The following is a 13,760-nucleotide window of genomic DNA, read 5'->3' as shown; positions in this document are numbered from 1 at the left end:
ATTTGCTTACGATTGTAAGTCGCCCTGGATAAGGGCGTCTGCTAAGAAATAAATAATAATAATAAATAATAAATAATAATAATAATAATAATAATAATAATAATAATAATAATAATGGCATTGACACAAAAAAATATATCCGCCGGACTTTTTTTTTTTTTTTTTTTTTTCAGCGATAATATTTAAACAGCATCGAGCATCAAAGTATACCTATTGACATATCGTAAAGAGCTGAGAAATAATTTAGGGACCCATCCATTAAAACAGATACTGTTCTGTACCCTCTATTATTGATTGACCATGGAATCACTCGAAAGCAGCGGTTGCTAAGCGCCTTCCTTTAGAGTACGCTCACCCTGTTGTTAAGGGGAAGTAATGTCACCGGAAATGGGTTTGGCATCTCCAGGGTGACGCTGAGAGTTCCGATTGTTCTGTGGAAACACAATGGAGCAGAAGTGATCCTTTGCAAAATATCCACACACACACGTCTGCAGGAAAGAGCTTAGGATTTTGAATATAAACACAAACTCACTGCTACACGGACAGGCATTCATCGATTTTTATTTTTTTGCGGGAAAAATATAAAAAAAAAAAATATTCAACAAGGATTCAATTAACTGCTGTGTGCTGATCAATGGAGTTCCCTTTCGATATCAATTCATTTTTCGGCGATCAGATTTCGGTCCTCGACCAGAACCTTACGGCAACTCGTAAATGCTGGGGCAGGTAATATATCTTATCTAACATATTAGGAAGAATGTAATATACTGTACGTTAATTTAATACTAGAAAGAGGCGGTGCGTTTTTATTTTTACAGTCAGTGTTACGATGTGTGTTGTCAAGGTACATTTTAACAAAGCCTAGTAACATTAATAACACTGCTATGAATAACGGAGTGAGATATTTGCAAACAAGGAGGAGCTGCAGGATATTAAATGCCATGCCAGTTGTGGTATAGCAATGTTGTCTGAGCATTCACTACGTGAATAAGACATTGGTTGTAGATTAAGCAAGTAAATAGACATGAACACACAAGGGCTAGGGTGAATTAAGATGAGATTGGACTACCACACCCTCTCCAGTTTAAATGAGGATCAAAATGAAGACACATTAAAAGTAGTGACCAAGATTGCAAATAACCCAACACTTCAAATTAGACAGGTAGGTATTTACCTATAGGTAGGTAGGGGTAGCAGTGTGGAGTAGCGGTCAGGGCCTCTGGACTCTTGACTGGACGGTCGTGGGTTCAATCCCAGGTGGGGGACACTGCTGCTGTTCCCTTGAGCAAGGTACTTTACCTAGATTGCTCCAGTAAAAACCAAACTGTATAAATGGGCAATTGTATGTAAAAATAATGTGATATCTTGTAACAATTTCACCCTGGATAAGGGCGTCTGATAAGAAAAAATTAATAATACAAAAAGGCAATACCACACCCCCAGACGGCCCCTGTATTTTACAATACAATATAATGCCTCTAAAGTCCACTTAAGATGCATAAAAAAAGAAAAATCAGGGAATTAAAAAAAATAATTTAAAAATAAATGTAAAGGCTTTTTTAAAGTTCATATACCTAATCTGTTTTTATAAATCTTACAGTGCAGTACATTGAATCTTGTACATTTTATAAAGCAGAGGCTTTGTCTGGGAAAACTCTTCAGTTGATGTTAAACTCAGGCTGACAGCCCTGGGTCACTGTCCGTGTTTTATTCTGCTTCAGCAGCATCGGAACAAAGATTCATTCAGAAACTCTTAACATTACAACTCATCAGGCCTTATTAATCAAATCCATTGGCAAACGCGCAAATGAACTTGGGATTTAGCAACCAAAGAATGGACAATGGGAAAAGGACGTGGTAGCCAATATTATCAGTCGATGACAATCCCTCTAAAAAGACTCCAATTTCTCATAGAGTGATAATAGAATGTCGCTAGCCAATCGGAGTGCTCCCTCATACCACCCAGTTGCGTAATCTTTCTATGCTCTCAGCGTTTCACATTTTCTTGAAAAAGACATCATATGTTGGCTCTGACACGTCACACTGGTCTTTACCTGCTGTCTTTATTATGCAATTGTTTTTTTATTATGAAGAAGTTTAACAAACACCTTTCATTTTCGTTTCTTCTAGTTTAGTATTTGGTTGTGATGATGCTAAAAGGTTAAACAAATTCACATTGTGCTCTTTTTGCAGGGCTGATTTTCAGCATCAGATGGCGACTGTTATAGATGAGCTAGGGAAGGCTTCTGCCAAGGTAATTCGGTGTCCCATTACTTTTAGGCAACACATGTTTTTAGGTGCTTTGATGTTCCTTTAATCAAACTAACCCAGCCAGAAAATACGCAAACCAACACACCTATTGAAACCGTATATGCTTGACACCAAGTAACCTGATAGAACTGCAGTAACCAAGGTGGCACACTGATGTATTCATTTCATTTATGGTGCTGCTATACTCATAACAGTTTCAAAGAAGTACCAAAAACTGTGAGGCCGTGCCCAAAAGATGAATTCTCTTTTTTCATATTGTTGGCTTGTTTTGTAATCTGGTACTTTTTTTGTTAAAACAGCAAGAAGGATAGTAGTGCTCTTTAACCCCTGCATGATGTATCTGTCCATTCCCTTTCATATTTGCTCCAGTCCCAGCAGTTACAAGCCCCCATCACCAGTGCGGTCAAGATGCAGTCCAGTCAGCATCACTTGTATGTGCTCAAGGATGGAGAGGCCAACAAGTAAGTGAGGCGATCCGTTCTCAGACATGCCAGGGATGCCAGATCACTGTGTTTCCTGTTGTCTTGTATTAAATCTCTCCTCAATAGAAATTAAAGTAGCGGGCTTCTGAAAAATATAGCGTTCCACATCCCCACGTGTTGCTAGAACTGTTTAAATAACGTACCTGTAATTTTAATTTTTATTGTTAACATCCTGACAACTTTTTACACTTTTTATAAGCCTGTTTCAAAGCTCTTCAAAATATCCGCTCTAGTGCACTGATAGTGTAAGGATTATTGCCCACATTATCAAAAGCCAGAGCACTTACTATGTTTTTTTGTTTTTTTTAATGTATTTTCTTTATCGCTGTTCCTGCAGTGATTTAGAGGACAGATCTCAAACCCCAGTGCACTAGAACATTTTGAAAAGAGCTTTGAAACAGACTTTAACGTTAAGTGTAAAAAGTTGTCAGGATGTTAACAATGAAAAGAAAAATGACAGGTACGTTATTTAAACAGTGGTAGCAACACGCGGGAACGTATGACGCTATATTTTCTGGGAACCCCGCTACTTACTCTTTAAGATGCATCTAAATACCAGGTGTAAAAAGCCAATCAGTCCCCTTGTTAAAAATGCACTTTGAGTAGAACGTATGAAGTTCTGATACCTCGATCTCTTTGTCTCTAGTGGTCGAGGAGTTGCGATCGGGTTCCTTAAAGTTGGCTACAAGAAACTTTTTGTTCTGGTGAGTAGTGCAGTCCTGCCCTACAGATAAGCCCCTTTTGTTTCAGCTAGAGCACTTACCTGTTTCTCGTCATTCTTCTAACCCAGAGGGTTACTGGGGGGGAAAAAAAATGTATTTGTTTGCTTTATTTCTAATTAATAATAACATAAAAAAAACATTGTTTGATTTATTGCTGCTTTGCTTTCTCAGGCAGAGATTTCATTATGTTCATTTTCCAACCAAATCTTGTCTTGTGCCATGACTCTGAAATGGTTAGCTATGAATAGAAAATAGATTGTAGGACCTATCTTTCCAGTACAGCTGTAAGTCTTGTGAGAGATGCATTGATCAGGCTCCAGTAGCTGTCGTTGTCTCTCAGGATCATGGCGGTGCGCACAACGAAGTGGAGCCGCTGTGCGTGTTGGATTTCTACATACACGAGTCCTTGCAGAGGCATGGATACGGCAAGAGGCTATTCAATCACATGCTGGAGGTAAAATAAACCTGCTGCCCCATCAAACTACCACCTGTTAAAGAACAGAGTGAAGCACTCTTCTGACTACTGCACAGTTAGAATTTTAGGATTAAGACATAATAAAAAACACCCAGCTTGCTCCAATCTTCCTATTCAAACTCATTGTTTTCTTTTGCAGAATGAGCGAGTGGAGGCCCAGCTGCTGGCCTATGACCGACCATCTCAGAAATTCCTCTCCTTCCTCAGGAAGCACTATGGGCTTGCTGCTTCTGTCCCACAGGTAACTGGATCCACCTGTGGATCAATCCCAGTCCGTCTGCTGACATCTGATTCCATACCGTGTCTGCCGATCTGTCTGTCTTTTCATTCAGTCTGTTAACCCTTCTAGTGTGTGTCTTCTTGTCTGATCATCTGTTCGGTAAGGGTGTCTGCCTCTTATCTGTCACGCTATACGTTTGTGTGGCACAGAGTACAGAGCTTTCGGAAAAGCACATGCCTTTATTTCAATCACAGCACGATCTTAAGCACACAGTACTTCCACAATGCAGAAAGAATATCGTTTAAGTGGCTGAGGTAGGTGGCCGATTGTGATGTCACCGCTTTGAATTGACTTTGCAATCGAGTGGAATTCCAAGAAGATGAAGCGCTCTGATTGGCTGAAAGATCCTCAGCCGTCCATAATAAGTTTTTAATACTTTAAGGTACCGTGCTTTTATTGTGGCCGTCTAAAACCTTACAAATGTGTGTATCTGTTAAAAAATAAATAAATAAATAATAATAATAATAATAAAAAATGGTTTGACGAAGGTTGCTGGCTGTTGGCCAGCCTTTGTTTCTGTATTTGCTGGTGTGTTCACAATGTTGTACCCTACTCTTCGTAATAGTCCTGTTTTTGTTCTAGGTGAACAACTTTGTGGTGTTTGATGGCTTTTTCCGAGGAAGATCCGGTAAGTTTAATCCTTGGTGTCAAAAACACAAAACAACAACAACAGGTTTCCATTTTAGCATCTTTTGTATTGCGACGTAAGAGAATGAGAAGCTGTCGTTGAGCACGATGCTGCTTACCACCGCTAGCGTTCAGTAAATGAAGACTAGAGACCTTAGCAATAGTGTTTGTTTTTACTTTGGAACCGATTTTAGAGACTGCCTACTGTCCCATCATACAAGACTTCTGTTCCTTTCGTTCTGTTTCCATAGAAACAGAATAGTTGAGTGATGGAGATTCTTTGGGTGGGAAGGTGGAGATTTTATTTCTATCTAAAATGATACCATATATCATAAAGGTTTAATAACCCAGTGGTAGATTCATGATTAAGGCAACTTGATTTATCATAGCTTATCTCGTCAGTGATTCTTTAAGGTAATTTCCTATACTTTTGGCTGCATTGTATTGCAATTAATGTTTTTACTATTAGATATGTAGGCTTGGTAGTCCAGTGGTTCCCGGTTCAAATCCCGGCTCAGCCACTGACTCCCTGTGTGTGACCCTGTTTTCCGTCCTTCGGATGAGACTTACACTTGCAGTATGTTATAACCATGGCAGGATATTTATTACTGAGGCCTGTGGCATATACTTTGAAATGTGTGTTCCGACTGAAATGTGTATTGCTCTCTTTAGATGGGTAGTAATAATACCCAGGGCCTCCTACACCATAGCAGGATGAACGTATAAGCAGCTTTCAGTAAGGATTCTTATCTCTCTCCTCCAAACCTCTTAATTGCCTTACTCCCTGGCAATGTAAAAAGACTCCCTTATTTGTCCCAATAAATTAATTTGTTCCCCACTCAAGTCCTTCACATTTTCGCCTCCCTAAAACCTCTCCAGATGTAAGGTGCTCCTCTGGGATTGATTATTGTGGGGATGATGTACAGTACATACCTTTATATGCATGCCTAGTGTTGTGAAATTCATGCCATATATATATATATATATATATATATATATATATATATATATAAACCAACGATATCCAGGGACATGTTTTTCTTGCTCTGTTGGTGTGTGTGTGTGTGTGCGTGTGTGTGCGCATGCTTTTTGGCCAGTGTCTATATGTTTGTATCTGGGAATTCCATGCCAGATCTGTCAAAGAACATGCTTGTATATCACTGATATAGAAAATTATATACAAAGGGATTTTAAACAAGATGAATACATTAGTTAAGATCATCAGACTAGTAATAATGCAGTATTATTGTCTCCTTCTGTCTCATTTTTTTTCCTTTTTTCTTGTTCTCTTATTTCTCTGCAGTTGAAGCCAGGAAATTACCTCCTAAAAGAAAGGATGGGGAGATTAAACCCTACTCCCTCACTGATAGAGAGGGTAAGGGCTGTCCCTCGCTCACTGGTTTTAAACCCTCACACTCTGTCATTTATACTGTGTAGAACTGTTCTCTTCAATCCTCAAATTAGAATCTTCTTGCAGAACCCAGAGAGTGCCCAAGGCTGTGGGATGATCTTCTGTTCAGCATGAATTCAGGGACTTTCTCAGTTTTTATTTATTAATTTATTTTTAGTAGTGATTGTTTTAACTGTGATTGCGTTTGCTTTACAGTTTGATAAGATAGGAGTTTTGCAGCGATTCTGACTGTATATAAAAGGGTTGTTTTTTATTTGTGCAAGGAATATTTCTCAGTTCAGATAGATATATTAACGATTAAATAGACTAAAAATAGCTAAAATAATTGGCATGTAAATACAGTTATGGCCAAAAGTTTTGCATCACCCTATAGAATGATCAAATTTTGCGAATGAAACCGGTTGAATAGTGTTATGTTAACATATTGAATTACTTTGTAGTTTTCCATATACTTAATGAAAAACTAACAAATTGAAAAATGTGACATTTTGAAATCTAACGTGAAATACTACCGTACTACTATTATGGCTTCCATAAATAAAAGATCTAAATGATGTTCATATAGATTTATTTTTTATTATGTCTCAATCGTAACATTTTAGGTAATGCAAAACTTTTGGCCATAGCTGTAGGTTCACAATATTTATGTGGAAACCTTTAAAATGAATTTAAATAGCAAAACCTTTGCAGTATTTAGATACAGCACTTCTTTAGCTCAGGTAAATAGACACCTGTGTCTTTACCCCCCAGTCCTGAAGGAGGAGGAGAAGGGGCTGCCTTGGCCGTTCAGCCAGTCTCCCTCTCTGACACGTTCTCACAGTGTGGGCTCCTCCCCCAGCCGGCACCCGCCCCACACCTCTCCATCCGCGGGCCTGCGGGAACCAAGAATGGATCAGCCTGGACCAAGACTCCTGAACGGAGACCAGCACCGCATCTCTGCTGCAGAACTGAGGAGACGCACCAGGTACAGACGTCCCCTCCTTCTCCCTCTCCCTTCCTCTTCTGTCCTCTTAATCAAGGTTCTCGCTCTGTTTCCTTTTTAAGGGTTCATGGGGTTAAGGATCCTGTCCCCAGGGGCTAAATTTGGATGGATCTTATTCTGATTTGGCTCCATTTGTGCCTACAGCTGTGGCCAAAAGTTTTGCATCACTACAGAATGAACTAATTTAGCTTCATAAAGTCGAATGAAACCTGTTGAATAATGTTGCGTTAACGTATTGAATTACGTACCACTTTGTCATTTTCCATATAAAGAAAACTTGACAAATATTGAAAGATGTGACCTTTCGAAATCTAACATGAAATACTACTGTTTCGGCTTTGGGTAGACTTTTGGGATATCATTTTGTAGTTTCATCGACTACATGATGTTAAATAAAAGATCTAAATTATGTTCATGTTTTATTTTAATTATGTCTCCATTCTAAAATTCTAGGTGATGCAACCCTTTTGGCCACAGCTCTAGGCATCTGATTGCACTTGAATGTTTTTGCTTATATTTCTGCCAGCTAGGTTACTGAGCTTGTTCTGTGTGTGGCTGCCTTGCGCAAAATCTTGCGCAGTCTGGTCTTCTTAATTTAAGAATCACAGTTCTCAAATATAATTCAAGGGGATGAAAAAAATCCAAAAATGTTTTAACCCGCTCTTATCTCAGAATCTGTTCAGTGGCAGATCCTTTTACACTCTTCTCTGTGTACTGTTTTCAGAGCCTAACCCTCTTTTCCTTTGTGTTAACTTTCACCTTTTACCCTTCACCCCTCTGCCCACTTTCTCCCAGCTCCCTGAACCGCTTCCAGCTGTCCTTTCAATGACTTCATCTGACATTTGACCTGTCGTTATCCCACAAAATTCCACGGAACAGGATTATTTTTAACTGTTTAACATTTTGGAACAAACTCTTGATTTCTTTTTTTTAAAAACTGGACACTGTGATTTGTGTTTCGTTCTTGTATTACTTTTTGATAATCTGCTGTTGATTTTATAAAAACAGGTTCTTTGTTAAACTGCACTTTTTTAAATTAATCAGACTTGACCGCTTTGCCATTTGATAGGACAGAACAGGTTATCGCCATGTCAATGCCATATAATCAGGGACTTGTTGTGATTTTGTAAACTATTAAACATTTTTATTTCAATGGCAGCTTAATTACAGCATGGGGATATAGCAGGGTCGACCTGACATTTCTCGCGTCCCAATGAGCCTGTTTCGACTTCCGCAGTCAGTTTGTCACTGAACATATCTAGCAAAGTAATACATCCCTAACTGAAGGGCATTACTGTCTGGTAGTCGACAGTGTCGGAAAGAAAGATCCCAAGAAGCAGGCATGATTGGTGGATGAACAAGATTTCTTATTGTCGTTAGTCATATGACACTGAATCCAATCTTCTGATTTGGCTACTGGAAAGTCATTTTTCATAATAGTCATATAGATCTGCCAGCTGTTGCTGGCTCATGTGCTAGCGGATACTGTATTTAAGTTGATGTGAAGGGTAAATACTTTTTAAATACATTAGAATTTTGCTCATACCTTTATTCATATTTCTGATCATGAAAATATGAATGAGAAATCAAGTAATCGCTGTTAAGGATCCGTCACATTTTTGTACATCTTAAACTCTACAGATGTCATCCCTTGCATAGATCACACATCACAAATTTAAAGTGAAAAAAAACAAACACTTTTTGTTGTTTAATGGCAGTTATTGAGCCCAATATCCGTTTGTGTTATTGTAGTCCCTTCGATCAAGCACCACATGTTGACATCTCTTGCACAAGAGACACCCTACACACGACATGTTAATATATGAAATATTAAATTTCAGACCTCCTCTGAGTTTTGCAAAGGAGCATCCTAATGAAAGTTTTAGAATAATATATTACAGAGGAAATCCCTTTTCAATTGCTTGTACCCTTCACAAATTCTGCTCCCTGATTAAGCTATGCGCTTTTGTTTTTTTCTATCTTGGTACCCCCTTATCTTTTCAGTCCTGAGCCCTTGTTCCCTGCCTTGAATAAATTCTATTCCTGCTGGAAATTAACTTGTTGTGTGGTTTATGGTTTAGCGTTCGAATATGTAAATATAAAAACCCTAAACCGACCATTGGCCAAATTCAAGAGAGAGGTTAAACAAGATCAGATGAGTAAGTTTGAACTCATGTCTTGCAGCATCGAAATGTGAAAATAGCGCCTTGATCAATTGGGTGTAGCGGTTGGCATGAAAGCACTAAAAAAAAAAAACTAATGATAATTAGTTTAGTCTCAATTTAAGGCGTCCACAGTGTGAATGCAGTCCTTCTTGTTCTACCATAGAGCAATTTTATTTTACATGCAACACAGCATACCAGATTCCTACAGTATAGCAGTCGTGACGTCAAGGTCCAGTTATAATATCTATACAGCTAAAAAAAAATAAAACTCCTCCCCTTGCCCTCCGTGTATAATGGAGAACGGAGCACTAGAATGTTTAGATTGAGTGTTTTTTTTTTATATATATCAAATATTACAATATGACTAAGCAGGCAACTTCCTGATGCCTGAAGATTAAAACTTTAATTTGCTGGCGGAGTGAGTTTGGTGCTGTCAACGTAGCCCAGTTAACATTAGTCCACATTGCTACTTCACAACCTATTGAAACTTTAATGAACTGGGCCCACGGTGCATTTCCAGAACCCCTTCCCAATACCCTGCCTGTAATAGCCCACCTCATTGCATTATATTTATTTATCAATTTTTCATTTTTGGTTTACATATTGTATATATTTTCTTTTTTCACCATTCTCCCCCCCCCCCCCCTTCAATTTTTTTTTTGCCATGTTTCATTGGTCCCTTCCCATTTTTCCTCCTCGTTCCTCTATCCCTTCCCCCTCCACTCCTCTGCCCCCTTTCTCTCCTTTCCTTTGCTGTTCCGCGCCCAGCCAGCAGGGGATGGTTGCCAGGAGCAACCTCTACAGCCGCTACATGAGCCGTGGAACCAGCGCACCATTGCCACGGAAACCCTTGAGCATGCCCAGACTGCCAGGTAACATTTATTTACAGTACGTTCTCAAACTCTAGGCGTTTTGTAACATTATTTCTTTCTAGTGTCTGTTATCCTGATTCGTGATGTACAGGAGTTTATTCTTCCAGGTCACAGGGTCAGTGAGAATTGTAACGGGCCACAACCCCCCCCAAAAAATGAATTTATAAGCAGAAAAGGTACCAGATTTTATAATTAGGGAAGAGGAAGAGCATTTTTGTTTCTAGACTGAATATACTGACCTTGATTTACAGTAGCTCCCATATATGCTCCATGTTTTCATCTGCTTGTGGATTGGAGTTCTGTACCTTATTGTTGGTGTCGGTAGCTGCATGCCGACCTTTGCCTAGCCACGTTTTAACATAATCTTCAGGTGCCAGTGGTGGGCCGACTAATGAACAGGAGTGATAACACTGTTGTTGGTAAGAGCTCTAGTTTTGCTGTTTGGGTTGCAAACTGCTAGTCATTTTCTTACTCCTAGACATCACATCCTAAAATTATACCGTTACAGTACACTTGTCAATCAGTTCCTGGACTAGGAAAGCATTTTTTATTTTTTAGTATTGTGCATGTTATGTATATAAAGTTATTTTGCAGCTCAAAACAATTATAATTCTCCCGAGTCATGCAATACGGTACCAGCTCTGGCACAAATGAACCCCTGAACAAGAAGATATATTTTTTCCACATTGGTTTCTCTGCACTTACCTTTTAAAGAACTAATCATCCAGTTGTGATGATACTTTTTATCTATACATTGGAATCTAGCCCATAGTAGCCTAAATAACCCTGAGTGCTGGCGTCTGATTGGTTGGGCTAAAGAAAGCTATATCTTAGGAATCCAGTCCCCTGAATTTCATTTAACTTTGCGTTTGCATCTGTTTAACCATTTGATGTACTGACTTTATGTCTTCAGGGTTAGAGAAATATAAACACTGTGTGCTCAATGTGTTAGAACATGACGGCCAATAGACTTTTGTTTAAGTTTCTGGTATAAAGTACTTCTTGTTTAGTTTTCTATTACTATTTCAAGTTCCATTAGCGTTGACGTCCTAATAATTCATTTTCACTGCCTTTTATAGTGATTTGATTTCATTTCTGCAGGTTTGGTTGAAACTAATCAAGAACAGATCCAGACTACACCAGTTAACCCAGGCCAGACCCAGGTAACAGCAGTGAATTCAGACCCTGGAAAACCTCAGACTGTGACAGGGAGTGCTATCCCGGGACAGGAGCAGACTGAGATAAGGATTGAAAGGAAAACACAGGGGTGAGTTACAAATGAGAGGAGGTCATCAGCTAGGCCTAGAATCTGCAGCCTTAAATAAACGTCAATTACTTACTTGGAAAGTAAACTACACATGGTTTTATTTTGTTTGTGGCCAAACAGGAAGTTTCACAATTGAAAGTAAACTGAGATATCGCTTGGTGAGCAGTTTAGAGCACTAACACGGCGCCAAAAAAGGAAAACTAACGGCAAGTTAACTAAAGAAATACAAGATTTATATCCAGTGGAGCCATTTTAGTGTCTCGTCTTGTTTTTATGACCTCTGTGTCAATTTAAATATGCTAAATTTCAAAATATAAGAACATGCTGACTTTTGCAGAGTGGCAATATTGCAATGCAGCACAGTACACAATCCACTCGATAGATCACGGGTGTCGGGATCCAATATAAACCAATCCACTATATATCGAGGGCCGTGATACAGCGAGAGACCCACAGAAAAACAAATAGGCTAACAAATACTGAACAACCACTCCCTCGTTTTATCAGAGGTGTCGGGGTCCGGTATAAATCCTCTACGCAACCCACTTTTTCTCATATTTGGTTTAAAAAGCAGCAAACCGTTTTAAGTCGTACAACGGACGGTAATTGCTTCTCATCAACTTCAGTCTCCAATTAATTTCATGAGTCTTCCTCTCCTTTCTCAAATGCACAAACCCGCTGCATTGAAAGAATCAATTTCCAACATTTTTATTATTTTATTCACCAGTCAAATCCAAGGTTGTATTTTTATTGTGTTTCTTTTGGCATATATTATGGTTTCATCTAAAATAGATCAATAAAGTTGGGTTTTGAGCCCACAGAAGTGTGCAAAAGTATTGTGACAAGCAACAGATGTCCTAAGCACAAATGTTCAAAACAGTATACCGAGAGATCTGCAGGTTTCCGTATCTGTCCTCGGTAATGTGCTTGGAGGTAATTTCTCTTTATTTCATATTGTACTTTAGTAGTATAATTTGCAGTTACTGTAAACTATACTGTATTTAAATGAGACGTAAAACCGAGGTCCTATTGTAAGTGACTCTGCAGCAGCAGTTGTTGATGCATAGTTCACCCCTAGTCTCAGTAAGTTGCTTTGGATAAAAGTGTCTGCTAAGTGACTAATTAATTGAAATTTTTACCTTGCATTGTAACCCTGTACTGCCCTGTAACACCTGTAAGTCGTCTTGGACAAATAAATAAATAATATCTGATGTTTTCCTATTGGTTTCAGGTCCCCTAGTATAGCAAAGGTGCCACCATTGATTCTCCCAGCCACCAATCACCAGGACAGATTGACCGAGTCCCCTGCCAAAAACCTCGAACCCCAGACCCCTGGGGCGCCCAGGCTAAATGAGCACGATGAGCTAACAGACCGGGTCACCAAACTCCCACACAATCATCTTGAGAGGTGCAAGGCCTGGCTGGATCACAGAAAGCCAACAGCTGTCGACACTGCGGTCCCACCCACGGAGCCCAGCTCCTGGACAGTGCTGGGGCTGCCCAATACTGCACAGTGGGTGCGACGAAAGCAGGAGCTGAGGAGTACGCGCCCCTGGTGAGGAACAGGGCTTTCTCAGGGCATTCAGAGAGAGGACACTACTGGGATATATCAATCTGAAATAGGCAAACTCTTTTAAATAGCTGTGTACTCCCAGACTTTATTCACCAGGTTTGACCAAAACCTTGATGGTCTTCATAAAAGTGCCTTCAGCAGCACAACCAGTAATTGAATTGAGCTGCTGTAGAAATGAACAGCAGTTTCTGTTACTGCAGGGCTTATTACTGCTGTATGTGCTGGATTTCTTTCCAGCAGGAGAGAGCTGTGAAAACGGGCAGTGAATCTGTTTGGAGTTTTTACAGGACTTGCTCCTCTCTCAGGTAGGGCTGGACAAAAGGAGCAACTATCACTGTTCTGAGTTCATACTGGGCTTTTACTGCCAGAGCCCACTTCTCTAATTTCCAGAACACTGCTGGTATCTTTCCGATTGTATAGCTGCCAGTGGTCAAAGTAAAAGATGTTTAAGGTACTCATTGTATGCCTGGGTAAAACTACTGGCAAAGTGATGGAAGACAATATCTTGTACATTTCTGAAATAATAAATCATAAATCACTGCGAGGCATGTTATGAATTAAGTGTGTGTTATTTTTTCCAGTTCTGGGTTTTGCATAAGTCGATTTTATAAGAACTACAAATTCACTGAGAGA

General features: G+C 39.4%; 1 protein-coding gene across 3 annotated transcripts; it reads left to right on the top strand.

Annotated features, from left to right (window-relative positions):
• Window positions 1-318: 318 nt before the first annotated feature.
• On the top strand, window positions 319-13,691 carry LOC131707127 (alpha-tubulin N-acetyltransferase 1-like). Of its 3 annotated transcripts, none has more exons than XM_059009337.1 (12): window positions 326-726; window positions 2,194-2,254; window positions 2,641-2,732; window positions 3,400-3,457; window positions 3,816-3,929; window positions 4,090-4,191; window positions 4,813-4,858; window positions 6,161-6,232; window positions 7,019-7,232; window positions 10,184-10,287; window positions 11,389-11,554; window positions 12,786-13,691. In XM_059009337.1, the coding sequence occupies exons 1-12, from the start codon at window positions 635-637 to the stop codon at window positions 13,111-13,113; spliced, it is 1,449 nt and encodes a 482-aa protein (XP_058865320.1). In that variant the 5' UTR covers window positions 326-634; the 3' UTR covers window positions 13,114-13,691. The 3 variants fall into 3 exon arrangements, with proteins under 3 accessions (XP_058865322.1, XP_058865320.1, XP_058865321.1); XM_059009338.1 differs by lacking the exon at window positions 326-726 and adding an exon at window positions 1,013-1,162; XM_059009339.1 differs by lacking the exons at window positions 10,184-10,287; window positions 11,389-11,554; window positions 12,786-13,691 and adding an exon at window positions 8,046-10,171 and having other exon boundaries at window positions 319-726.
• Window positions 13,692-13,760: the final 69 nt, after the last annotated feature.

This window comes from Acipenser ruthenus, chromosome 38 (genome assembly GCF_902713425.1).
Source record: "Acipenser ruthenus chromosome 38, fAciRut3.2 maternal haplotype, whole genome shotgun sequence".
In the NCBI taxonomy this organism is placed as follows: Eukaryota; Metazoa; Chordata; class Actinopteri; order Acipenseriformes; family Acipenseridae; genus Acipenser; species Acipenser ruthenus.
Note: the sequence above shows the minus strand (reverse complement) of the source record. Positions and strands in the feature narration are given on the sequence as shown.

What these genes read in the sequence shown, in the direction of transcription:
- LOC131707127 (XM_059009337.1), top strand. Translation starts at nt 635, where the DNA reads ATGGAGTTCCCTTTCGATATCAATTCATTTTTCGGCGATCAGATTTCG. An exon ending in TATTCAATCACATGCTGGAG is followed by an intron (nt 3,930 to 4,089) that starts GTAAAATAAACC and finishes TTTCTTTTGCAG; the next exon opens with AATGAGCGAGTGGAGGCCCA. An exon ending in TTGCTGCTTCTGTCCCACAG is followed by an intron (nt 4,192 to 4,812) that starts GTAACTGGATCC and finishes TTTTTGTTCTAG; the next exon opens with GTGAACAACTTTGTGGTGTT.